This window comes from Plecotus auritus, assembly GCF_963455305.1.
Source record: "Plecotus auritus genome assembly, chromosome: 3".
Classification (NCBI taxonomy): domain Eukaryota; kingdom Metazoa; phylum Chordata; class Mammalia; order Chiroptera; family Vespertilionidae; genus Plecotus; species Plecotus auritus.
In genome coordinates, this window is record NC_137772.1 from 225,540,605 (window position 1) to 225,567,513 (window position 26,909).

Below are 26,909 nucleotides of genomic sequence, written 5' to 3' on the forward strand. Positions count from 1 at the left end.
CGATGATGTGTAGACGCGAGGCTGGGGGTGCCACTCGCCCGTCGCAAGCTGTGCTCTTTCGAATAACAGATACCCACCCAGCAAAGGGCCAGTGACCCGGGAGCAGCTTTGAGAGCTCCCTGCCCGTGTCCACCGGTTCGGTCTCTGCACCGTCCATTTGTCCCCAGCCAGGCAAACCCTGACGCCTCCGGGCCTGGAGCTGATGGGTGAGGAGGCCGCTGGGTTGCCTAATCTCTTCCCCTGATGCAGCCATTTCCTGGGGATTCGAATGTGCCCGAAGCACTGCCTGCTGCAGGCTCTGCACTTCCTTCTCGCTCTGAGCCCCTCCCCATCCCCCATCCCCCCAGTTAAAAGTGGGGTGAGGGCAGGAAGGACTTAGGAAAAAGGAGCTCACAGACCCGAGGTCCCTAACTCAGGTCATCCATCGCTGTGGCTTTCGGAGCTGGCAGCCCAGGGTGTGGGGTGAGATGGGCCAGTCTTTCATTTCTTACTCTTGGTTTCTCATCTCCGGGGGGGCCCCCTCGCTGCCCTGGGGCTGATTCCGATAGCTCCCTCGTAAAGAGGGACTGGAGCCACATTCCAGCCCGCTCCTTGACTTTTGAAATCAGAGATGACATTTTTACTTTAAACCCGAACCCTTCATCCTGGGGGAGAATTCCTTCTGGCCTCTGGGGAGGACTTTTCTTGGTCTGTGTCTTGTTTCGATACATATCTCCGGCTCTTCTGCCGCCCCAGATGGCTCCTGTCTCCCGCCAGAATGGCTGGTGGGACACTGGGCTGTGCCGAGGGCCGACCCCAGAGCGGACGCTCCCACGCCTTTATTGCTTGAACCGAGGGAGTGACTGCTGATGGCTGGCACCACGTTGAGCTTTGCAGGCAGACGGCCTAAAGGAAGGGTCTTCGTGTCCCAGGATGGCAGTACTAGAACCGCACCGCCTGGGTGGGGCTGAAACACAGGCATGCGTTGTCTCACTGTCGGTGGTTGTGTCCAAATCCCCCCTTTTCATAAGGGCGCAGTCGTTGGATCGGGGCCCACCCCAATGACCTCATCCTACTTGATCATCCGCAAAGACCCTTCCCCAGTGAGTCCTCTCACAGGTGCGGGTTAGGGCTCCGGCCCCTGGGGGCACCCGATCCCCCGCAGCAGCAGGCTGTTCCCCGGTGCGCTGCTGCTGCCGCTGTGGAGGGTGCGACGTGATTGACAGCCGGCCGAGATGCCTTTGCTGAAATACTCAAGTCATTGGGACAAGGTGACAGGCTGCGAGGTCAGCGGGAGGTTCCAGGCCCTCGGGCCCATGCTGCTTCTGTTCACAGATCTGCTGGGGATTTGGCCACGTGTATGCGCGCCCTTCCCTTTTTAAAAGGGTCAAGTGAACACTGAGCTGTTAGGGGTGGTGCAGACGGGCATTACTGCCTGATGTCTCCAAGAAGACAAACTACTCAGTGCCTGAGAGAAGGCGGGGGCGCTGGGGTGGGTTAACGGGGTGCTGGGGTGGGGGTGCTGGGGTGGTCACGTGTCCTTGCCTGTCCCGCCCGCAGCTAAGCTCTCGGAGGCGGAGGAGGAGCAGGAGGACCCGTACCTGAATGACCGCTGCCGAGGTGAGGCCGCGTGGCCGCAATGAGCAGAGTCAGTGCTGTCTCCTTAGGAGCTGACCTCGGGGCGGGGCGGGGGGGGGGGGTGCTCAGGTTCGCCTGGGAGCTGCCCTCTGGCTGGGAGTCACTGGGTCACTCTGTCCTCTGCGCCCCAGCTCCTTCGCTTCCTCCCCTCCGAGCTAGGGCCTGGAGGGAGAGGGAGAAGGGGAGGGAGAGGGAGAGGGAGAGGGTGGCCTTGGAGAGGGAGCCGGGGCGGGGGGGGGGGAAGCTGGTGTTAGAAACCCTCCGCCCACAGCGCCCGCCTGCACATGAGCCACCTCCCAGGCTCTTAGCGGGCACACAGCTGCCCTGAGGCTGGGAGCCCTCAGGGGAGGGGGTGTCACTGGGCCCCACTGAGCCATCGCTAACACCCATTTGTCTCCCAGGGGAGACACTTGCAAACGTAGGGTCCCCGGGCCGTGCGGGCCTGTTTTTCATGCAGCACGTGCACTTCCCTTCCCGGACCATTAGGTGTAGACGGGCAGGCCGTCCCCGGCCCATGCGGCAGCTGCCCTGTGGCTGGGGTGCTGATTAGGGAGCCAGTTCATCGCCAAGGGGTGCGGGCACTGTACGGGGTCAGGGCCCCAGGAAGCCTCAGATCTGCGGGCCCGGGGGGGGCATTGGAGGGTCTCCTGAGGGGGGGACAGCTGCTATGGGTGAGGGTAGGTTAGAGGGGAAAGTAACATCGCCAGGGGATTGGGGCGTCGGGAGTGGAGGTGGGTGGGGGGAGGCTGGCGCAGTGGGCGCCCCCCAGGGGCTGGGCAGTCAGGCTGTACGGGACCATCTGTACCTGGTAGAGGGTCGTCCTCATGAGACCTGCTCTGGGGGCATCATGCTGGCGGAGGTGGTCAGGGCTCGGGGCTGGGGAGCGACAGCGTGGCTGAGCTCGGGGAGTGGGACTGGGGCCTGGCTGGCCTCGGAGATGTGGGGACAGAAGGGGCCTCTCCAGAGCCCGCCTCCCTGTGTGGCCTGGGCCCTCAATATCCTTGTGGAGCGGGGGGCGGGGGGGGGACAGCGCCCCCTCTTGTCTGCCCTGCCCCTCCCAGCTCTGCTGCAGCGACAGAGCCCGCCCTGGAGGCACTGGGGCTGGGACCTGGAGCAGCGGCCCTGGGGGTGCCCAGAGCCAGACCCTGGGGTGCCCCGAGGGAAGGCGGTGGCTGCAGCCTGCCTGTGTGTCAGCCCCCCGGGGCAGAGCTGGGAAGCGCGGTCCGGCGCGGCGCAGCTCACGCTGTCGGTTGCAGGTGGCGGGCCGTGCAAGCAGCAGTGCCGGGACACGGGCGCCGAGGTCGTCTGCTCCTGCTTCGTGGGCTACCAGCTGCTGGCCGACGGCGTCTCCTGTGAAGGTAACGCCCCGCGCTCTGGGACGGACAGCAGGCCGCTGCCCCGGGGCCTCTGCTTCTGCCGACATCCGGGCAGCCCCACTCTGTGCACCTCGGGGCCCATCCATGGGGAACAGCCCGGACCGGCTCCCAGCATCCTTGGCATTTGTACCATGTGCCGGGCGAACATGAACACCGTGCTGGGAGCTGGGGCTGGGTGTGGGGTCTGATCAGGCTCTGGATCTGGGATCTGTTGAGTGGCCTGGGCAGGTCCTACAGCCCCCCCTCAGCGCCCCTCAGCCCCCCTCAGTCCCCCTCAGCCCCCCTCAGTCCCCCTCAGCGCCCCGCAGCCCCCCTCAGTCCCCCTCAGCCCCCCTCAGTTCCCTCAGTCCCCCTCAGCCCCCCTCAGCCCCTCTCAGCCTCCCTCAGCCCCCCTCAGCCCCCTCAGTCCCCCTCAGCCTCCCTCAGTCCCCCTCAGCCTCCCTCAGTCCCCCTCAGCCCCCTCGCAGCCTTCCATAGCCTCCTGCAGCCCCCCTCAGCCCCCCTCAGCCTTCCATAGCCTCCTGCAGCCCCCCTCAGCCCCCCTCAGCCTTCTATAGCCTCATGCAGCCTCCCTCAGCCCCCCTCAGCCCCCCTCAGTCCCCCTCAGCCTCCCTTAGTCCCCCTCAGCCCCCCCCGCAGCCTTCCATAGCCTCCTGCAGCCCCCCTCAACCCCCCTCAGCCCCCCTCAGCCCTTCTCAGCCTCCCGCAGCCCCCTCAGCCCCTGTCAGGAGTCGGGCCCCTTCTACGTTCTGAAGGCTCACAGGACGCCGCCTGGCCTGGCTCTTTGCTCAGAAACTCACCAGGGGAGAAACGCCATGGCTTTGTTTCCGTGGTGGGTGCCCGGGACTCCCACCCAGTGTCCGGCTCCAACACGCAGGCGTGGAGACTGGGTCGGAGCAGGGACCCACCCGCTCTGGCCTTCTGGAACTTTCCTTCTGAGAAAGCGCCATTCTCGCTGCTGACACCGCGCTGCCCTTCTCTCCTAGATGTGAACGAGTGCATCACGGGCACTCACAGCTGCCGGCTCGGCGAGTCCTGCATCAACACCGTGGGCTCGTTCCGCTGCCAGCGGGACAGCAGCTGCGGGACGGGCTATGAGCTCACGGAGGACAATGACTGCAAAGGTGCGACGTGGTTCCACGTGGAGACCCTCCTGTCCCGGGGGGATGTGGGGTGGGAACGGCGGCCCTGGGCTCCCTGGGTCTGGGCTCGGGGTGCTGCGCACCCGGGGGTTACCCCTTGACCTGGAGCTAATGAGTTAATGACAGTGCCCAGTTTGGGTTTCTGAAGTCGCTCAGAGCGTGAGCCTTTAAAATCAAGGCCAGGGTTGCGTTTCAGGTGCTCACATGTGCTTGTTACCAAGTCCAGATAATATATCTCGCCCAGCAGCTGGCTCCCATCTGAGCCAGGCTCCCTTGAAGTTCAAAGCGCCTTCCACAGGAATAAAAACATGACATTTCTGGCTGCCGGCCTCCCCCCACCGAGCCAGCGATGCTATTTGGCAGATAAGGCTTTGATGAGGATCTGTTGGAACATAGTTTTGTGCTGAGGGGTTCCAGCCCTTCAGACAACAAACCACTTGTGTAAAAACGTCGGTTGAATTATGAGGGCGGCTCGAAAGCCAGGCACGCCCTCCCGAAGGCTGAGGGCTGTGGCCCGGCCCGGCCGCCCGCGCCACCCCCGCAGGCGCGCTGGGTGGCTTGGAGCCTGAGAACCCAGGGGCTTGGCCGGCTGGAGTATACACTTCTGAGCATTTGACAGCCTTGAACTTCAAGGGAAGGGCAGCCAACACTCAGATCCTGAGAATCACCATTGCTCATGTTTGTCATATTATGACAAGTCGGGAATGAATGAGTTTATAGAGACAGTGTTTATTGCCACGAAGATCATCGCTTTATGATCTAAACAAAACATGTGCGCAGCCTGAAATGAAAACCAAATGCCCACGTATTGCCAGGAGAATGGCCGGGTTATTTATTATGTAACAGGACGTTTGTCTCCTGAGAGCCTTGGGGGGAAGTCAGCGTTTTTTAAGCCTTGTGCAGTGCCAGCACCACTTGGCTAACCCGGGCCCTTGTAGTACGTGACCTCCCTATCGAAATGTTTTGGGTTAGAGCCTGAGTAATGAGCATTTTTTGGAAAACTTGCTTGTGATTTTAAAGTGTTGTGAGATGCTTCTGGCAGGACTCTTGCTAACCATTTCCTTTTTTTATGACGCACCAGATATTGACGAGTGTGAGAGTGGTATTCATAACTGCCTCCCCGATTTTATCTGTCAGAATACTCTGGGATCCTTCCGCTGCAGACCCAAGCTACAGTGCAAGAGCGGCTTTATACAAGATGCTCTAGGCAACTGTATTGGTAAGACTGCCGCCAGGCTGCCGGGGCCACAGGCGGGGCGAGCCACCGGTGCTGGGCCCCCTAGAATGTGGGGGCTCATGGCGGATAGAACAGAGGTCGGCCAGCTTTTTCTAGAAAGGGCCGTGTCGCAAACAGGTCCGGCGTTGCGGGCCAGACCATCTCTGCTGCAACTGTGGGAAAGCAGCCACGCATATGCCAACAAAGGGGCAGGGCTGTGTCCCAATAAAACTTTATTGACAAAAACCATTGTCGGGCTGAGCTTGGCCCCAGGGCCAAAGCACTTGAGTTTTGGAGTCAGGTTTGAACTAAGGGACCTGAGGCAATTCACTTTCTTCCTTCGACCCTCAATTCCTAATGGATTACATGGGAGTAATCACGTCTGGCTGTGGCTTGGGGCAAGGCTGCAGCAAGGTGGCCGAAGGGTCTGGTCTGTAAAAAAAAATGTTAAAAAAATCATCTGTATTCGTAGTCAAATTCATAGACACAGAGTGGAAGGCAGGGGGGCTGGGGGGCGTGGGGAGTTAGGGTTTAGGGCACAGCTTCCGCTGGAGAAAATCGCCAAGGCCTGTGGATGTATGGTGGTGGTGGTCGCACAACAGTGTTAGGTGTTTAGTGCCACTGCTCTGTGCACTTAAACGTGGTGAAATGGTGAATTTTGTTACGTATGTTTCACCACAAGAGAAAAAGCCTGTGTTGCTATCAAAGGAGACCTGGGGAACATGCAAGGCGATCTGTGTGAGCTTAGAGCCGTGGTTCTCAACCTTCTAATGCCGCACACTTTCATACAGTTCCTCATCTTGTGGGGACCCCAACCATAAAGTTATTTTTGTTGCTACTTCATAACTGTCATTTTGCTACTGTTAATGAATCGTAATGTAAATATCTGTGTTTTCCAATGGTCTTCGGCAACCCCGCTAGTGGTCGCGACCCACAGGTTGAGAACCGCTGCTGTAGAGCCTAAGACCATCGGAAAACACAGCTATTTACATTACGATTCATTAACAGTAGCAACATGACAGTTATGAAGTAGCAACGAAAATAATTTTATGGTTGGGGGTCACCACAGCATGAGGAACTGTATTAAAGGGTCGCGGCGTTAGAAAGGCTGAGAGCCACTGGCTTAGAGCGAGGAGGAGGTGGGGCAAGGCAGGCCGAGATGGAGAAGCTGCAGGGGGTGGAGCCTGGGGGCGGGAGCAGCTGCTGGGTCACCTGCTCGGTCACTGTTGGCACCTGAGCCCAGCTCTGCCGCCTGCCCTTGGCCTCTGCAGGTCGGGCCCTGCTCCCTTATCCAAGCTGCAGGCGCCGCTGGTCACAGCCCACCTCCCGGCTGCCGCTTCCCCCTGAGCGAGGGCTGCGAGTTCTGTCTCAGCTCCATCCGCCCTCCCTGATGAATCGGAGCTGGTCTGTGTGGACATGGTAGTTTGCATGGAAAACCGTTTTATTTAACCGCCTCCCCCCCCGCCCCCATATGTCAAGAGAAATAGAGCAGCAACCCCTTAGGACAGGGCCTCCCCTGAACCCAACCCCAGTCTTGTTCCTAAAGCTCCCCTTTCGTCCTGTGGGGGCCTCAGCTGCTGGGGTTGGCCCCAGGCCAGCCCAGCTGTGGTCGCTGAGGGGGGCAGTGAGCAGAGGCCCGCTCTCCAGGGCCAGCAGGGGGAGGGCCTGCCAGGACCTGCTGCGGCTCCAGGGGCCTCCGAGGAGGCGCACAGCTGCCGGGATGGAAACCCTGACTCATGGCAAGGCCAGCCCGAGTCCCACAAAGCAGGGCACTTCCAAGTCTCCGCTTAGCCCTGGTTTCCCTCTAGGAGTGCAGCGCTGTCCGGGGCGGGGAGGCACAGGGGCAGCGGGAGGGGGGACAGTCATGGTGCTGTCCCTCAGGTGGGGAGCCCGGGCGAGGGGGTGCAGAACCTCGCAGGGCCCAGGGCCCAGGGCCCAGGACGTGGCCGAGGGCCCGCCGCCAGCGCCTGTTATTCTGTGGGCGCAGAGCCCACGATCAGCCCTCAGCCCCGGCCCATCCTTGCCCCCAAGGTTAGGATTCGTTTTGAGATGCTGTTTTGATTGTGAAAGCTGTGTGCGTTCTTACCGACCAAAGCAAACCCAGCCCCAGCCCCAGCGCTGGGTTTGTTTGTGAAGAACGGGCCACGCTGCTGCGCGTGCTCCCCCATTAACAGTGTTGGGCACCCCCTGTGTCTGTGCCTCCGGTCGTCTTTCAGAAGTGACTGGAGTATCCGGAAGCATCATTCCTCACGAGAGAGCGCACAGCAGGGTGTCCGGAGGCCCTGCGCCTCCTGCTTGCACACCTCTGCCCACGGCGCGCTCGCTCCCCCGCCCCGTCAGTGCCGTCAGTGGTGGCAGCACTGCCCTCTCGTGTACCCACAATGCATCTTGGAAGCCCATGGGCCGCCCCTCCGGCCACACAGCCCACAGCGGACGCTGCGGAGCTCGGCCCGCGGGCCGGGGCACAGGGCGGACAGGCCCTGGAGAGCAGGGGCCTCTTTCCCTGAAGTAGAGCGTAGAGTGTTCTGGGACCGTGAGGCGGGCCCCGAGGGCCACGAGACCAAGGTCTTTGTGGGGTCTCCTTTCCTTCCCGTCCCTCCACGCGCTCACCGTCGGTCTTTCTGGTCAGCGAGGCCGAGGGAAGGGGCCGGGGCAGGCGGGTCTCCGATGGTCTCGGGTCCCGGCGGGGGCAGTGAAGGGCCCCAAGGTCTTGGGGTTAAACGGAGTGAACGGGCCCTTTACATTTGGGACCCTGGGCCTCCCGGGTGAGGGAGAGGTTGGGCAGGACATTCCCAAACTCCTCGGACCTTTCCCACGTGTTTGGCCAGGGGTCCCCAAACTTTTTAAACAGGGGGCCCGTTCCCTGTCCCTCAGACCGTTGGAGGGCCGGACTATAGTTTAAAAAAAAACTATGAACAAATTCCTATGCGCACTGCGGGCCCGGGACGAGTCGGCTGCTCAGCAGGACAGGCAGCGGCACCTGGCGGGCCGGATCCATGTCCTCGGCGGGCCGCATGTGGCCCGCGGGCCGTAGTTTGAGGACGCCTGTAGTTTGGTCTTTGCTTGCTCACTCTCCCCCTCACTCACTCAGTGGCCGCCTGGCCCACTGTCAGGGAGCTCGCAGGCTGGGACCCCCTCTCTACAGCACACGACGTCTCTAGGGGCACCCGGGTTCCATGGCACAGAGTTTGGGAACTGTAGGTCTTGCTGGCGAGCACAGGGCTTAGCAGGGAGGGAGCGCTGTCATTGCTAAAGGAGCACTCATCCCTGACACGGGCCGAGGCCCACGCTTCTCCGTGACGGACTCGACGATGGGGGGCGTCAGCCTCGCCGCCGCAGGGCCTGGCAGCCGCCTCCAGGGCCGGTAAAGGCCGGGCTGAGTCCACTGCGTGTCACAGGCCGGGTGGGAGGCTGAGACCCCGCCCCAGACTCCCCGCCAGCTCCAGCCTCGAGCTGGGAGCGTCCTGTTTATACAGCCAGCCCTGCCTGCGCGGGCAGCTGTGTGGCCGCGGGCAGCTGTGTGGCCGTGGGCAGCTGTGTGGCCGCGGGCAGCTGTGTGGCCGCGGGCAGGGGACGTGCGGGCTCCGTGTAGGTTGCCCCGAGGAGGCTGCCGTGGGCGAGCAGCCGGCTGATCTGTCTGAGGCGGGTGGGCGTGGCTGGGGGCTGATCCCCCTTTCTGCCTTCAGCCTGGGGGCCCTCGCCTGGCCTCTCCTGCCTGTAGGTGCTTTGTAAGGGTCTGTGTGACACTCAGAAATGGAGGTCCTTGGAGAAGACCCCCGGTAGGATGCCCGCCGGTGGGGTCTGGCAGCGATTGGAGCGTGAGGAGTGAGCGCACGTGGCGCTCCTTGTTTGTTTCCTGGTGCATCTCTGCTGGTGTGGGCTCATCGCAGGCCCACAGCCCAGGTCCCTGTGGGGGAGGGGGTCGTGTTCAGTCAGGGAGGGAGTCCGCGCAGGCCCCAAGAGCCCAGGTGGGGGCGGGCTGGAAGTGTCTCCTTCAAGGTGGCACCAAGCTGGGCAGACGAGGGAGGCGGCTTCCTAGGCAGGGACTGTGTGCATAAAGGCCCAGAGGTGGGACCCGCGTGGGTGGCGGGGGGCCAGGCCGGTCACCGGAGAGAGAGCACAGAGCCTCCCTAGGGCCAGGGGGCTGGTGCCGAGGGGCCGGCCACCCGTCTCCCTTAGCCCGTGCCTGCTCGGGGGGGTGCCCGGTAGACCCGTGGAGTGGGACACGGCTGGCACCCAGGTGGCCAGGCCCACCGGCGGGACTCAGAGGGGCCCTGGCTGTGGGGGGCTGGAGGCCAGGTGGCAGCTTTGGACTCGGCGCTGAGGAAGATGGAGGTGTTGGAGATGTAGGGGCGGAAGACGGGCCAGGGTGTGTCAGGTGGTGTGCACTGGCGAGATCTGGGGCCAGCGGAGGCCCAGCGTGTGCAGGGTGCAGGCGTCACCGCACCTCTGTGGTTTGGCAAAGGGGCGGGGTGTGGGTTCCTCTGGCAGCCCGGTTGTTGGTTTGCGGGAGCGCTCCGTGGCTCACCACGGCGTCTCTGTCTTTCCCCTGCAGATATCAATGAGTGTTTGAGTATCAGCCCCACGTGCCCCGTGGGGCACACGTGCATCAACACGGAGGGCTCCTATACGTGCCAGAAGAACGTGCCCAACTGCGGCCGTGGCTACCATCTCAACGAGGAGGGGACCCGCTGTGTTGGTTGGTATTAAAAAGAAAGCCAGTTGGAATGGACCTTGCTCCTGCTGCCAGCACAGCCTTCCTTCTCTGGAGGGGGAGAGTGGGTCCCCAGAGGGCAGCCATTGCCTGGCCCCCCGTCCCTTGCTGATCTCAGGCACAGGCCTGATGGGCGCGGCCTGGACGCTGCAGGAGCAGGCCCGCCGCCCACGCTCCAGCTCTGTCCCTCGCTCTCCTGCCCCTCCGTGCTCCGCCCCCAGCGGTGACAGAGAGAACGCAGGTGCCTGCTTACAGCTCTGTCCTCCCGAGCGGCCCCCAACTCACACACCGTCTAATCCAGGTGCAGTGGGTCCTGCTGCTCCCCGAACAAGCCTCCCTTCCCTCCTGCATTGCTCCCTCTGCCCACCTGCCCCCCATATCCTGGAGCCAGGGCCCAGACCCTGCGGGCCAACGGGCCTTCCTCCCCGTCACCCCCAGAGCACTCTTTCAGCGTCTCCCCATCAGCGGCACTGCCTGCCGTAACGAAGGTCATTGTGACCCGAGTCCCTGCGAGTAGGGGCAGCTGTCTCCCCAGCCCGGGCCCCCCACACAGTAGGTGCTCCGGACGTTGTGTGGAAGCATAAACGATGCTGCTTTGCTTTGTCATGTACCTTTCAGTTGGCTCCTTCCCTCTGATCATCCTGGGAGCACGCACGCACACACACACACAAACATACTCTCTCTCTCACACACACAAACATACACTCCCCCACACAAACATACACACTCTCTCTCTCACACACAAACATACACACTCTCACACACACACACAAACATACACTCACACACACAAACATACACACTCTCACACACACACAAACATACACTCACACACACACACACTCTCACATACTCACACACACACACTCTCACACACACTCACACTCTCATACACACACACATGCTCACACACACTCACACACACACACTCACACACTCACACACACACACTCACACACGCACACACACACTGAAGGTGTTCAACGTGTCTTTCTCTTTGCAAGACGTGGACGAGTGCGCGCCGCCCTCGGAGCCCTGCGGGCCGGGCCACCTCTGCGTGAACTCCCCTGGAAGCTTCCGCTGCGAGTGCAAGGCCGGCTTCTATTTCGATGGCATCAGCAGGACATGTGTGGGTGCGTGGGGTCCCGGCCAGATGGCACCAACAGAACCAGCCCCTGCTTCCCAGAGTGACCGTGGTCTGCTCCTCAGAGCAAGGCCCCGAGTCCGGAGACCCATCCAGTTCCGGCTCTGCAGCCCCCCTGCTCCCCGGCCTGAGCCGGTCTCCCTGCACACCGGTGCTCCCCGTCACCTCAGACCCCCGAGTGTCTGTGAGGCTCCGGCCCCTGGAAAAATGCCCAAAACACTAGTGATTTTCCAGAGATTCACTCTCCAAATGCAGAGCCGCAGGCCCCAAGCTGTGCGCGCAGCCAGGGCAGCGAGAACAGACAGCATGGCATGGCCCCCAGGAGCAGGGACAGACCCTGCTGGCTCACCTGCCCTGCCCACCCCCAGGGACCCTTGGTCAGAGCCCCTGGACCCGCCCTCAGAGCTCGGGGTAGAGAACGCAGGGGTGGGCACACCCCCAGAGGCATTGTCGTGGAAGGACGGGGTGGGGGGGCAGTGGGGGGCAGGCCCCCGTGTGCTGACCTGCCCCGTTCTGGGGACAAGTCGCGTTGCCTCTGAGAAACCAGCGGAGGGGCATGGAGGGGGGACCGTGCCCTGAGCCCTGCCTGCTGCCTTGCAGACATCAACGAGTGCCGGCGCTACTCCGGGCGCCTGTGCAGCCACAAGTGCGAGAACACGCTGGGCTCCTTCCACTGCAGCTGCTCCGTGGGCTTCCGGCTGGCGCCCGACGGCCGCTCCTGCGAAGGTGAGGCCCGGGCCCGGTGGCCTCGGGGGGGCTGACCCACGTCCGCGTCCAAGCCCGTATGAGACGGCATGTTAGCAAGGGACGCCTGGGGAAAGGCTGCTTGTCAGAGGTGCTGCCCGAGTTTCCCTGCGTCCCGGGGGCCGCACACCTGGGTCACAGGCGGAGATGCGGGGAGAGTGTGGGGTCAGCGTGTGGGGTCGGAGGCCGCAGAGCCGCCAGTTGTTCCCGTGACCTTGGGGAGTGGCTGACCTCGCCTGCCTTGGTAGCCTCATGGGGGACGTGGGGTTGATGCGTCAAAGAGAAACAAAGGCTGGTCAGATTTTACGGAGACTCTGTGGCGGGGGAGAGACCTTGGTGGCCGCTGGTCTCAATGCCACCTAAACAGCAGGGGGTTTGAGATGCCCGTGTGCTCGGGGGAGCGCCGTGAGGCTGGCCGGGTCTAGCTGGCTCCTCTCCCGCAGCCGGGCCGGGCGCGTTTCAGACACGCGGCCCCGTCCCTGGAGACATGGCCGGGCTGCAGGAGGTGCCCCTCAAAGGGACAGAGAGCACGCACGTCTGCGGTTCCTGAGAAACGGGCGCGAGGGCAGCAGCCAGGCGCTGGCGGAACGCAGTGGGTTCTCTGCGGTGTCGAATGTTCCCGGCAGGCGTTTTAGGGGGGCCGGGGCCCCCGTCCTCGGAGGACCAGTGGAGGGCACGCTGCATGCTGAGGGCTCCGGTCTCTGAGTGTGCGGGGGGCGGGGTGTCTCTGAGTGTCCGAGAGCCTGGGTTCTCGGGAACACGGACCCCTGACGGATGGCGATGTGATCCGTGTGTTCAGCGCGGGGTTCGGACGTGCTGGGCCTCCGCGGATGTCTCGCCTCCTGTGGGCTCAGGTTCTGAGGTCAGCGGAGGTGGAGACCTGTGACAGCCCTGACGACCCCCCACGTTGCCCGTCAAGCCCTGTCCTGTGCAGGGCAGTGCCCGGGCCGCGGGGCAGCCGGACGCAGATGCGGCAGGCCCCAGATCCGGGAATAAGGGGAAGTGGTGGGTGAGGTCCGTCTGCCAGGCTGTGCCCCAGCGCTCGTCATTCTCAGACCGGAGGCCGATGGTGCGCCTGGCGCCTGCGCTTCCCCCGGGATCCTGGGATTTGTCCCCAAGGACCAGACCCAACTCGTGTCTATTGGCAAGGAACCAGCTTCCCACTGGGGCCCTTCGGGCCTAGGCTTAAATCCCTGCTCTGCCCTGTCTGTGGCCTGGAAGGCATAACTCGGCACTTCTAGGCCTCGGGGTTCTGGTCCCTACAATGGGGATGTTAGGGCCCACCTTGTGGGGTGGCGAGGATGAGACGAGAGGAAGCAGATGAACAGCCATCACACGGCTGGTGTGAAGTGGGGCGCTGGTGACATGGCGGCGTCTCGTACCATCATTGCTGTCGACCAAGGCTTGTGCCGTCCCTGGTCCCCCTAAGTGACTGGAGGGCAGACACTCATCTCTGTGTCAGTGGGCAGTGTCGTGGACACAAAACCAGGCCCGGCCAACCTTGCATGTTATCCCACTAGGCCTTTACAAGGCGCCCCCAAAGTGTGTCGTTAGAACATGTCCCTGCCTTCAGGGCATGTCTCCGGAATGTGACGGAGCCACGCTGGGCAGGGGCAGGTGGGCAGGTGCAGCCAGGCTGGGGGTGGGGCTGCAGGGATGAAACATGGGGTGGGGGTTGGGGGAGCAGCTAATGGACGTTCTCAGCTGCTCGGCCCCCCTGCCCTGCTAAGAATTCGCAGAAGCTCAATGTGAGAAGAGACTTGTGGGCAGAGGGTGGCAAGCTTTCCTTTCTAAAAGGCCCTTAGTGTTTTAGGCTTTACTGGCCAAAGGCTCTGTTGGAACTACCCAACTCTGCCGTTATGGGCATCAGCAGCCTGAGACCGCAGTAAGTGAATGCATGTGGCTGTGTGCCAGTAAAACTTGATTTACAAAAACAAGTCGGGGGCCGGATGTGTGCTGATCCTGCTCTAAGCAAAGGGAATAGATGAACGAGAGCCCAGAGTTGCCGAGCGGCCCGGGGAGTTCCGAGCGCTGGCGAACCAGGTGTTGGCGTACCGACAGGGTCATGCAGGCCTCAGTGCAGGGACCTTGTCTGGGAAGTGCAGCCGGGAGGACATGGTCACATTCCACCAGAGCTAGAAGGACTCGGGTACCAGGCGGCGGCCTGATGGAAGGAGCTGAGGCCAGAGGCTGTTACTGCCGTCCGACGGGAGAGGGTGCAGCTGGAAGCAGGCCGTGGCGGGGGTGGGGAACCCAGCCCTCTGTCTTTCTGGGGACCCCAGGCGGCCCCCGGCCCCGCACTCGAGGACCTCCGGCTCTCCGCCTGTGTTCACGGCCCCGGGGACGCGGGCCGTGGCTCTGAGGTGACCCGGGCACCCTCTTTCAGACGTGAACGAATGCACCAGCAGCCCCTGCAGCCAGGAGTGCGCCAACGTCTACGGCTCCTTCCAGTGCTACTGCCGCCGTGGCTTCCAGCTCAGCGACGCGGACGGGGTCACCTGCGAGGGTGAGGCTGCTCCCTGCGCCATCCGTCCGCAGCGCCCTTGGGGGCGGGCCGCTGGCTTTCCCTCTGACGGAGGTGACTGGGTGTCCTTTGCCCGCCCTGAGAGCGAGGTTTGGAAAGAAGCTAAGCCACTCGCCATGTTTGTCGTTAATAAACACGTAACGGTGGTGATCACCGTGTGGCCGGGACCCCCAGGGGTGAGGAGGGGGCTCGGGGCCACCCACATCCTTGACTTTTTTTTTTTTAAATATATTTTATTAATTTTTCACAGAGAGGAAGGGAGAGGGATAGAGAGTTAGAAACATCGATCAGCTGCCTCCTGCACACCCCCCACCGGGGATGTGCCCGCAACCAAGGCACATGCCCTCGACTGGAATTGAACCTGGGACCCTTCAGTCCGCAGGCCGACGCTCTATCCACTGAGCCAAACCGGTTAGGGCAATCCTTGACTTTTGAGGCCCCCTCCCTGGCTTGGGCCCTCCTCCTCAGCATGGGGTGCACCCCACACGCTCCAGGGAGTCGGAGGATGAACCCCCGTGACGAGTCAGAAGCGCTTCCTGTAGCGCCTGGCACAGCCAGGGCTTGAGCCGCTGCGGGCTTGTGGCCGTCCCGGGAGGGTCTTCATCAGCACGTTCATAGCGATGAGCACCGGGGCCCCTGCCAGCCGCGGGCTCCTGACCGGTGCCAGGGCTCCTGACCTGGGTCCTTCTGAAGCCCTGCCTGTCCCGTCGGCTCAGCCCCATCCCGCCTCCTTCCCCACGTGAGCTTGCTGTGTGGCCCAATGCTGGCTCCTTCCCCTCTCTGGGCCTGTTTCCCCTTCTGATGCAATGCTCTCTGACGCCACCCCAGCCCGGCACTTGGAGGGCTCCCGTGTCCAGCTGGCCCTGTGCGGCTGCCCTCCCCGGCCCCAGCCTGGCCCCCTGGGGACACGCGGCCTGGCCGGGGCCACACGGGCGCTGAGGGTGGGCCTTGCTGTTGCAGACATCGACGAGTGCGCCCTGCCCACTGGCGGCCACATCTGCTCCTACCGCTGCATCAACTTCCCCGGGAGCTTCCAGTGCAGCTGCCCCCCGACTGGGTACAGGCTGGCCCCCAATGGACGCAACTGCCAGGGTGAGCGAGCTGGGCTCCGCGGGCGCGGGGCACACTTGGGGCTCCGGTGTTGGGCTGACCGGGCCACACCACCGGCGGGGTGCATTCAGGAAGGGGAGGGGAGGCCTCCACAGGTACCATGGTCTCCCCCACCTGCCCTCACCCCCAGCACCCCTGTCCACAGAGGGTTCTGAGCACTCCACCCTGCCCTCGGCAGCCCCAGGGCCGGACCGGGGGCTGATGGCCTTCAGGAAGAGGCCCGCCAGGGAGGAAATGGGGAGTCCTCACTGAGGACTCTGTTCCACAGCACAGTGCTGTTGGTGGAGTTCACACTCAGTCATTCGACAAACCCTTGCCGGATGACCAGACCTGGGGACCAGACCTTGCTAGGCGTTAAGGGCAAACAGTGAGCAGAGGGTGGAGCTAAGGGGCCCACCCCTGCCCAGGCGGGGGGAGGGTGTGGTCTGGCTGTGTGACAGCTCCAGGGTCTCTAGGGCTGTGAGGGTCCATTGGGGCTGGGGGATGGCTCTGGCCTGGACTAATTGGGGGGACCCTGGGCTCCCACACGTGATGTGCTCCCGGGGTCAGCCTGCGGCCTGTGCCCGTCCTTTCGGTAACGGGGTGCTGAGTAGATCTTTGTGAGCGAGTGACCTGCCTGGGTCACTGCCTCACCTCCGGGATCGGCCCCGAGGCTGAATCTAGAGGTCAGATCTGTCCAGCCCCTTCCTCCTGAGCCCCCACATGGGGCTGGCGACCCAGAGGCTCCAGAGGCCCCCGGTTCTGCAGATGTCATTTCTGGTTTTGAAGAAGATGACTCTGACCCCAGGCAGCAGCTGGGCGTGTCCTGGGAGGCCCCTTCAGCGGGTCCGGGCTGTTCTCACATTTCTGAGGGCCTCATCACAGCCCCGGGGTCCTGCCAGACGCAGCAAACACACACTCCTGAGCCTTGGCTGGGCCTGTGAGATTAGAAGTATCACTTGCTCCGCTGAGGTCAGCCGCTCGGCCCCCTTAAGAGATGCCTCCTGGCTCAGTGATGTCCCCTGGGCCCCACCGTTTGGCTGCTCCAGAGAGCTGTGGGAAGGCGGGAGGCTCCCCATGTCCAGCCCAGACATCGCTGACCCTGGACACGGGGCACACGTAGTAGAATCGCGCTGGGCCTCGGTTTCCTCAGCTGTAACACGGAGCTCGTAGCTTCCGCTCCTTCCTCGCTGGGACGTTCTGAGTCACGTAAGGTGAGGGCGATGGGCCTCGGGAGCTGCCGAGAGGCGCCGCTGGTCAGAGCATGGACCCTGGCGCCAGCCTGCCGGGCTTCAAAGCGCGATTCCGCCACTTACAAGATGTTTGACCTTAGGCCAGCCCCCCTCCCCCAAATGAGAGTAACAGTCCTTGCCTCAGTGAGTTGTTAGGAGAATTAAGGGAACTCGGTGAAGCATTTCCAGGGCCATCAGAGTGTTAGCTATGATCATTGTTCTGCTCATTCCAGGGATTGTGAATAATCGGTAAACACTCTATGAATTAAACGTACTGTAAATAAAAGAGCTGGCACAGGGCACTGCTCCAGAGAGCAGTCAACGGAGGGCAAGGATGGCCCGATCCGCACCCCGACCCTGGCAGGTGGGAGGCCCCAGCACCCCTGTCTGCGGGTGGGGACTGCTCGGGTGGCCTTGGCCTTCACTGTGTTGCCTTGGTCTCTTGCAGACATTGACGAGTGTGTGACCGGCATACACAACTGCTCCATCAATGAGACCTGCTTCAACATCCAGGGCAGCTTCCGCTGTCTGGCCTTCGAGTGTCCGGAGAATTACCGTCGCTCCGCGGACACGTAAGTCCCTCGGCCATCAGTTGTCTGTCTGTGTCAGCTTTCCTGGGGGTGCGCCTCCCAGCCTGGGCAGGTGGTTAATGAGCTGTGCCCTCCCGCAGGGGTCTCGGGAAACTCAGGACCCCTGATTCTCAGGCCCCTGAATGCCCGGGAGACTGGTCACAGAGACCAAGGTCTCCCAGGAGCTGGAGGTCGGTGGGCCTGCTCTCCCAGCAGCCTGTGCGTGGAGCCTGGCAGAACCCAGCCCTCTCGTTTCCCAGTGGGAAACTTGGTCTGGGGACAGCTCTCTGGGCCTCGGTTTCCTCGTCTGTAAGACACAGATGTCAGAATGCTCTGAATCAGATGGCGGTGGCGACGACGCCAGGTGGGCCCACGTGACAGGTTGGGGCGGCATTGTTAGGAGAACCCGTCTGAAAGCCAGAGTGCGTTCAGCCCAGTGACTGTGGGAATCGCGTGGAAGGTTCCGTGGCCACATGTCATTGTAAGCTCACTCGTCCCAGGCCCCTGGCTGCCTGCAGGATGTCAGGGATCCCCTTTCCTCAGGCGGCAGTGAGGTCCCGGGGTCTCCCTGCGCACCATCCCCCCCGATTTTATTTAGTCTCGGTTAGCACCCCGGTCAGCTGTTTCAGGAAAAGCTCCACGGTGGGAGACAATCTCAGGAACGTGCAGACGCGAGCCGTCCTCTAGCCTCTGGACATGGCTCCCAGCCAGCGCCCAAGCAGGCTGACTGCGCGCTTGGCCCCTTGACCTTGAGCCCGCTTCTCCCGCTGGAGGATCGCTACCTTCTCAGATGGTACTCCGGGCCCCAGCATCCACTTGCTCAGCCCCGGGGCCCTGGCTCCTGGTCCTGGCCCTGCCTCCAGCGTGTTGAAATCCGGAGCAGGTTCCAGCCAGACTCAGACAGCCCAGTCCCCCGGCAGCCGCGCCCTCCCCCGAGTCTGCTCTGTGCCCGGCGTGTTTTGTCTGCTTGGAACCCAGCGCCCGCTTCCTCCCTGGGCTGGTTGGGAAAGCGCTCCGGCACTGGGCTCGCGAGTGTGCAGCCTTCCAAAGAGGCTGTGGTTACGCAATGGCCAGCGGGCGGTGGGGGCCCTTCTCCGGGTAAGGAAGCCGTGTCCTCAATGGAGGCTGTGCTGCCCTTTGTCACTGTAAGTCCCCTCTCCCATGGCTCCGTCCGCCTCTGCTGTTTGCCGCCGCCGGCCTCATTCACAGCCGGAAAGTAGAAGGCGGGAGGCTGCCCTGTGCGGGTCTTCATGCCTCCTGAGCCGCGGCGGGGCGGGTTGGCATTGCGCGCTGAGGTTGTGTGAAATCTGCAGACCTCCCCTCAGCTGCTGTGTGCTCCCCAAGCCCTCGCCACCCTCAGTGCAGGAGAAACTTCCTGACTTGCTTGGGGACCATTCACTGCCGGCCTACTGTGTGCAGGCACCTGGACTGAGAGGCCCCCAGCCCCTGCCCACTAGCCGCACTGCAAAACCAGCGATGGCCAGAGTTCAGGAATGCTGAGGCCACGGAGGGCATATGTGGCTCGTGAGCCGCAGTTTGCCGACCACTGGCTTAGGCAATGCTTAAATGAAGCAAGAAGAACTGAGTCAGGCAGAGAGGGAGGGGGTGCAGGGCACGGCCACAGTGGGGTGTGGACACCCACTAAACAGAGAAGGAAGGAGCTCCCAGCCATGAACTGGGGTGTTCAGCGCTCACTGAGCGGCTGATGCCCGAAGGCCTGGTCTGTCCCCACCTCATGGATTCATCGCTTGCTCCCTGGGCTGGTAAAGGGGAGGGGTCGTCATCCTTCATAAATAAGGGCAGGATGTGGGCCCCACCCACCGTAAAGTCCAAAGGGGCAGCAGCCGGCTCCCGGTGGCCCCTCCAGGGAAGGTGGCTGCTGTATAGACGCCCATTCCTGCTCACTGGTGCCACCCAGCGGCTCAGGCGGAGAATGGAGCTGAGACCTGAGCTGAGGCCCTGACTGTTCTCGCCGCCTGGGGTGCTGATACGGCTTTGTAGTCAGGCAGGTCCCCTGACCTTGACCCAAAGCAGGTCCCCTCGTGTCCTCCACGTCCTCAGTGGTACAGGGAGTGGGGACGTCCCCTTCTGGGCTCCTGTAGGAAGACCTGTGACTGTGGGGCAAAGCCCACTCCATACAGCTCGCTCCAGTTCACCTCTGCGGGGTGTGGGTGGGCACCCCAAGACCTATTTTATTGCCCGTCTGTGGCTCTCCTGTTCCTCAGTGCTGTGGCCTGGGGCAGTCTCTCGGCCACCCGGGGGCCCTTGCTGCATCTGTCATTTCTGCTTGGCAAGGCCTTGGGGACTAGTGAGCACCGGTAGGGGTGAGCCCAGGCGCCAGCCCGGTGCAGCTGGTCTTAGAGCGCAGTCAGAACCCGTCCCCATCCTGTCACCCCGCCGCGGTTTCCCTCGGACCCAGTGTCAATGCAGGGGCTCTGCGGCCTCCCGCAGCCTCCCGCAGCCTCCCGCAGCCTCGCCCCGGGGGCAGGCCGTGGGCTCGCTGGGTTCCTCGGCCCTCCGATGGGGAGACGGGGCGTGGCTCCTGCAGGGCCAGCCGGTCACGGGGCGCCGCTGCTGCTCCCGGGAACCTGTCTGGCTACAGTTTTCTCCTGTTTGGGCCCCTCGTGAGCAGTCACTGACCAGCCTGGAGTCCAAGTCGAGGGCTGCCCGGTCCGGTAGGGGACTTCCGCGGGGGCCACAGGAGCACCCGTCCCTTAGTGGGTGCGTAGTGACAAGTGACCGGCAAGGGACGTCTGTGGCATTTTCCGTTTCACAGCCCAAATTCTCCCTCCTCACAAACCCTCTTAAAGAACTGGTTCCATGACCTTGGGAACGCGGTTTGTACTCGAGCTGCACTCCGAAGGCCCGGAGGCAGCCGGTCTGTGGTTACCGTGCAGCGAGAGCGGCTTGTTCAGAGCCCTGGACGGGCCAGGTCGAAGCTTCCCTCGCTCTCGCTGGGCCTCAGCCTCCCTCTGTGCACGCGGTGTCCGGGGCAGTGTCCCTGTGACCCAGGGCAGTGACCGGAGCATGGCCCCGCAGGCTGGCCACACACCGCGGGGCTGGGCCTCGCGGACCGAGCAGGCTGTTCGGCTCCTGACCACACGATCCCTCCTGCCCGCGTGAGGGGTGCCCCGGGCCCGGAGCCTGCGGTGGAACGGGAAACCCTCTCTCCCCAGCGGAGCCGGCTCCTGAGACTCCTGGTCCCAGAAGCCAGAGCGGGCTGGGCTGCCTTGGTTGGCACGGCTCTTGGCCTGAGGGTGCAGCTGCCGGCGGACAGGGGCTTGTCTCCGGGGTCGGGAAGGTCAGGGACAGCGGCAAGCGTCACACAGCCCGTGGTGGCCAGAATGGCCCTGTGTCCCGGGAGAAGGACTGGGTCTTGAGGACCTTTTTTCTCTGGTGTGTGGTGGCTTTCAAAATTACTTCTTCACGGAATGTGGGGTGTTGTGACGGAAAAATTGGGGCACATTTTTCTCGTGTGCACGATGAGGTGGGAACCAAGGCGCGGGGGCCAGGGCCGCTCTCCTCTGCCCTGTGAGGTGTGTGACAGACCCGCCTCAGTCTGGACCAGCCGTGGGCAAACTACGGCCCGCGGGCCGGATCCGGCTGTTCTATCCGGTTCTCTTGCTCTCCCCTCTGCTCCTTTACTTTGAATTTATATTAGTTCACACAAACACTCCCTCCATGCTTTTGTTCCGGCCCTCCGGTCCAGTTTAAGAACCCATTGTGGCCCTCGAGTCAAAAAGTTTGCCCACGGCTGGTCTGGACCCACGAAGACCGCCCGCAGGAGGTTTGCCAGCAGCAGCAGCCAGGTGTTCCGGGCGCTTCGGCACATTCAGGCACCGCTCCATAGGACGGTGATGTTGGCACCGATCAGGAAAGCGGGGCCATGCTGATTTGTGCTCATTTTCTCAACACACGGGAGGTGCCGAGCCCACGCTGGGTGCGGGAACAGAGCCAGGGCGCCCGGCACGCCCTGGCAGAGAGGGGCCTGGGAGTGAGGCTGGGAAACGCCCAGTGCCAGGAGGGCTGGGGGCTGTGACTGTCTCTGTGGGGCTGGGACTGTGGGGACCAGTGAGCAGGAAGGCACGTCTGGCTGGCTGTGTGTGATGGCTGCGGGAGCTATACCAGGACGGCACGCACACCCCTGTTCGCCGCCATCCACACGTGCTGGGTCAGTGTTTCCAAATCAAAGCCCTGTCCTGGGAGGGGGGACAGGCCACTCGGGTGGGAAAGCTTAGTCACATGAAGGAGACTAGCGCCACCTGCTGGCCAGGCCCACCGGGCTCTTTCTAAAGCAGCTGCGCCTGCCCTTGTGTGCATGCGTGCCTGTGTGTGCGTGTGTGTGTGCGTGTGTATGTGCATGTGTGTGTGTGCATGTGTGTGTGTGCATGTGTGTGTGTGCGTGTGTGTGTGTGAGAGAGAGAGAATGTAAAGTCTTTGAACTGGGACAGGCTGACCCCTAAGCCACTGAGTGCGGCTGGAGTCACGCACGCGCTGAGCTTGTCTGTCAGTGGCGGGAGGAGAAGGATGCGGCAGGGAGGGGGGCTGCTGGGATGCGCAGCATGAACCGCACCGCCCTCGGCCGCCCAGGTCGCCTGGAGCGCTCCCGTCGGCGTGGGCTTGGCTGTCTCTGAGGCTGGGCTGTCCGCGGGCCCAGGCCACCTCTTCCGCTCCTTCTCCCTCTGCTCCGGGTTCCCTCCGGCGTGGCTCGCTGATCAGGGTGCCCGATCCTCACGTGCCTGTAGCGCCGTGAGCCCCCCAGGGCCGGCCTTCCTAAACTCCGCTGGTCAGGTGACAGGGCTGCCATCAGTCCTGATAGCGAGGCCGAGCTAAGCGGGGAAAGGGGAGCACGCTCACTCTCCACGTGAGTGTGCAAGGGCCCACGTCACCCGGCACAAGGGTGGAAACGTACCAGCTGGTGGGGGACGTGATGGCAGATGAGGGCGGGAGATGCTACGAGGGAGAAGTTAAACAGTCCACGTGGCGGGACATGCCGGACAGGTTGGCCAAGGCCTAGGGGCTCCCCCTCCACTCTGGTTCCTAAGGCAGCTGTCCCCGAGTGCGATGGGCCTGAGGCAGGTGGCAGAAGATAGCCCCTGTCCCCATCCTGTCACAGAAAGTCAGAACCTGTCCCCATCCTGTCACAGGAAGCTTTAACTGTCCCCATCCTGTCACAGGAAGCTTTAACTGTCCCCATCCTGTCACAGGAAGCTTTAACTGTCCCCATCCTGTCACAGGAAGTCAGAACCTGTCCCCGTCCTGTCACAGGAAGTCAGAACCTGTCCCCATCCTGTCACAGGAAGCTTTAACTGCCCCATCCTGTCACAGGAAGCTTTAACTGTCCCCATCCTGTCACAGGAAGCTTTAACTGTCCCCATCCTGTCACAGGAAGCTTTAACTGTCCCCGTCCTGTCACAGGAAGCTTTAACTGTCCCCGTCCTGTCACAGGAAGCTTTAACTGTCCCCGTCCTGTCACAGGAAGCTTTAACTGTCCCCATCCTGTCACAGGAAGCTTTAACTGTCCCCATCCTGTCACAGGAAGCTTTAACTGTCCCCATCCTGTCACAGGAAGTCAGAACCTGTCCCCATCCTGTCACAGGAAGCTTTAACTGTCCCCATCCTGTCACAGGAAGCTTTAACTGTCCCCATCCTGTCACAGGAAGCTTTAACTGTCCCCATCCTGTCACAGGAAGTCAGAACCTGTCCCCGTCCTGTCACAGGAAGCTTTAACTGCCCCATCCTGTCACAGGAAGCTTTAACTGTCCCCATCCTGTCACAGGAAGCTTTAACTGTCCCCATCCTGTCACAGGAAGCTTTAACTGTCCCCATCCTGTCACAGGAAGCTTTAACTGTCCCCATCCTGTCACAGGAAGCTTTAACTGTCCCCATCCTGTCACAGGAAGTCAGAACCTGTCCCCATCCTGTCACAGGAAGCTTTAACTGTCCCCATCCTGTCACAGGAAGTCAGAACCTGTCTCCATCCTGTCACAGGAAGTCAGACCTGTCCCCATCCTGTCACAGGAAGCTTTAACTGTCCCCATCCTGTCACAGGAAGTCAGAACCTGTCCCCATCATGTCACAGGAAGCTTTAACTGTCCCCATCCTGTCACAGGAAGCTTTAACTGTCCCCATCCTGTCACAGGAAGCTTTAACTGTCCCCATCCTGTCACAGGAAGTTTTAACTGTCCCCATCCTGTCACAGGAAGTCAGAACCTGTCCCCATCCTGTCACAGGAAGCTTTAACTGTCCCCATCCTGTCACAGGAAGCTTTACCCTGTCCCCATCCTGTCACAGGAAGCTTTAACTGTCCCCATCCTGTCACAGGAAGTCAGAACCTGTCCCCATCCTGTCACAGGAAGCTTTAACTGTCCCCATCCTGTCACAGGAAGCTTTACCCTGTCCCCATCCTGTCACAGGAAGTTTTAACTGTCCCCATCCTGTCACAGGAAGCTTTAACTGTCCCCATCCTGTCACAGGAAGCTTTAACCTGTCCTCATCCTGTCACAGGAAGCTTTACCCTGTCCCCATCCGGTCACAGGAAGCTTTAACTGTCCCCATCCTGTCACAGGAAGCTTTACCCTGTCCCGTCCTGTCATAGGAAGCTTTAACTGTCCCCATCCTGTCACAGGAAGCTTTAACTGTCCCCATCCTGTCACAGGAAGCTTTAACTGTCCCCATCCTGTCACAGGAAGCTTTAACTGTCCCCATCCTGTCACAGGAAGCTTTAACCTGTGCCCGTCCTGTCACAGGAAGTCAGACCTGTCCCCATCCTGTCACAGGAAGCTTTAACTGTCCCCATCATGTCACAGGAAGCTTTAACTGTCCCCATCCTGTCACAGGAAGTCAGAATCTGTCCCCATCCTGTCACAGGAAGCTTTAACTGTCCCCATCCTGTCACAGGAAGCTTTAACCTATCCCCATCCTGTCACAGGAAGCTTTAACTGTCCCCATCCTGTCACAGGAAGCTTTAACCTGTCCCCGTCCTCTCACAGGAAGCTTTAACCTGTCCCCATCCTGTCACAGGAAGCTTTAACTGTCCCCATCCTGTCACAGGAAGCTTTAACCTGTGCCCGTCCTGTCACAGGAAGTCAGACCTGTCCCCATCCTGTCACAGGAAGCTTTACCCTGTCACAGGAAGCTTTAACTGTCCCCATCCTGTCACAGGAAGCTTTACCCTGTCCCCATCCTGTCACAGGAAGTTTTAACTGTCCCCATCCTGTCACAGGAAGCTTTAACTGTCCCCATCCTGTCACAGGAAGCTTTAACCTGTCCCCATCCTGTCACAGGAAGCTTTAACTGTCCCCATCCTGTCACAGGAAGTCAGAACCTGTCCCCATCCTGTCACAGGAAGCTTTAACTGTCCCCATCCTGTCACAGGAAGCTTTAACTGTCCCCATCCTGTCACAGGAAGCTTTAACTGTCCCCATCCTGTCACAGGAAGCTTTAACTGTCCCCATCCTGTCACAGGAAGCTTTAACTGTCCCCATCCTGTCACAGGAAGCTTTAACCTGTCCCCGTCCTCTCACAGGAAGCTTTAACCTGTCCCCATCCTGTCACAGGAAGCTTTAACCTGTCTCCATCCTGTCACAGGAAGCTTTAACTGTCCCCATCCTGTCACAGGAAGCTTTAACCTACCCCCATCCTGTCACAGGAAGCTTTAACTGTCCCCATCCTGTCACAGGAAGCTTTAACCTGTGCCCGTCCTGTCACAGGAAGCTTTAACTGTCCCCATCCTGTCACAGGAAGCTTTACCCTGTCCCGTCCTGTCACAGGAAGCTTTAACTGTCCCCATCCTGTCACAGGAAGCTTTAACCTGTCCCCATCCTGTCACAGGAAGCTTTAACTGTCCCCATCCTGTCACAGGAAGCTTTAACTGTCCCCATCCTGTCACAGGAAGCTTTAACCTGTGCCCGTCCTGTCACAGGAAGTCAGACCTGTCCCCATCCTGTCACAGGAAGTCAGAATCTGTCCCCATCCTGTCACAGGAAGCTTTAACTGTCCCCATCCTGTCACAGGAAGCTTTAACCTATCCCCATCCTGTCACAGGAAGCTTTAACTGTCCCCATCCTGTCACAGGAAGCTTTAACCTGTCCCCGTCCTGTCACAGGAAGCTTTAACCTGTCCCCGTACTGTCACAGGAAGCTTTAACTGTCCCCATCCTGTCACAGGAAGCTTTAACCTGTGCCCGTCCTGTCACAGGAAGTCAGACCTGTCCCCATCCTGTCACAGGAAGCTTTACCCTGTCCCCATCCTGTCACAGGAAGCTTTAACTGTCCCCATCCTGTCACAGGAAGCTTTAACTGTCCCCATCCTGTCACAGGAAGCTTTAACTGTCCCCATCCTGTCACAGGAAGCTTTAACCTGTCCCCGTCCTGTCACAGGAAGCTTTAACCTGTCCCCGTCATGTCACAGGAAGCTTTAACTGTCCCCATCCTGTCACAGGAAGCTTTAACTGTCCCCATCCTGTCACAAGAAGCTTTAACTGTCCCCATCCTGTCACAGGAAGTCAGAACCTGTCCCTATCCTGTCACAGGAAGCTTTAACCTGTCCCCATCCTGTCACAGGAAGCTTTAACTGTCCCCATCCTGTCACAGGAAGCTTTAACTGTCCCCATCCTGTCACAGGAAGCTTTAACTGTCCCCATCCTGTCACAGGAAGCTTTAACTGTCCCCATCCTGTCACAGGAAGCTTTAACCTGTCCCCGTCCTCTCACAGGAAGCTTTAACCTGTCCCCATCCTGTCACAGGAAGCTTTAACCTGTCTCCATCCTGTCACAGGAAGCTTTAACTGTCCCCATCCTGTCACAGGAAGCTTTAACCTACCCCCATCCTGTCACAGGAAGCTTTAACTGTCCCCATCCTGTCACAGGAAGCTTTAACCTGTGCCCGTCCTGTCACAGGAAGCTTTAACTGTCCCCATCCTGTCACAGGAAGCTTTACCCTGTCCCGTCCTGTCACAGGAAGCTTTAACTGTCCCCATCCTGTCACAGGAAGCTTTAACCTGTCCCCATCCTGTCACAGGAAGCTTTAACTGTCCCCATCCTGTCACAGGAAGCTTTAACTGTCCCCATCCTGTCACAGGAAGCTTTAACCTGTGCCCGTCCTGTCACAGGAAGTCAGACCTGTCCCCATCCTGTCACAGGAAGTCAGAATCTGTCCCCATCCTGTCACAGGAAGCTTTAACTGTCCCCATCCTGTCACAGGAAGCTTTAACCTATCCCCATCCTGTCACAGGAAGCTTTAACTGTCCCCATCCTGTCACAGGAAGCTTTAACCTGTCCCCGTCCTGTCACAGGAAGCTTTAACCTGTCCCCGTACTGTCACAGGAAGCTTTAACTGTCCCCATCCTGTCACAGGAAGCTTTAACCTGTGCCCGTCCTGTCACAGGAAGTCAGACCTGTCCCCATCCTGTCACAGGAAGCTTTACCCTGTCCCCATCCTGTCACAGGAAGCTTTAACTGTCCCCATCCTGTCACAGGAAGCTTTAACTGTCCCCATCCTGTCACAGGAAGCTTTAACTGTCCCCATCCTGTCACAGGAAGC

At 61.0% G+C, this 26,909-nt stretch overlaps 1 protein-coding gene across 2 annotated transcripts in view; it reads left to right on the top strand.

Annotated features, from left to right (window-relative positions):
* The window catches only part of FBLN1 (fibulin 1), a 77,732-nt gene that overhangs the window by 18,623 nt on the left and 32,200 nt on the right, over positions 1-26,909 (top strand). For both annotated transcript variants that reach the window (XM_080661130.1, XM_080661129.1), the window contains exons 5-14: positions 1,540-1,599; positions 2,874-2,975; positions 3,980-4,117; positions 5,217-5,354; positions 9,907-10,050; positions 11,070-11,198; positions 11,810-11,935; positions 14,340-14,459; positions 15,438-15,569; positions 17,247-17,370. In XM_080661130.1, coding sequence (XP_080517256.1) covers positions 1,540-1,599; positions 2,874-2,975; positions 3,980-4,117; positions 5,217-5,354; positions 9,907-10,050; positions 11,070-11,198; positions 11,810-11,935; positions 14,340-14,459; positions 15,438-15,569; positions 17,247-17,370 — 1,213 coding nt within the window. The remainder of the gene's footprint in view (positions 1-1,539; positions 1,600-2,873; positions 2,976-3,979; positions 4,118-5,216; positions 5,355-9,906; positions 10,051-11,069; positions 11,199-11,809; positions 11,936-14,339; positions 14,460-15,437; positions 15,570-17,246; positions 17,371-26,909) is intronic.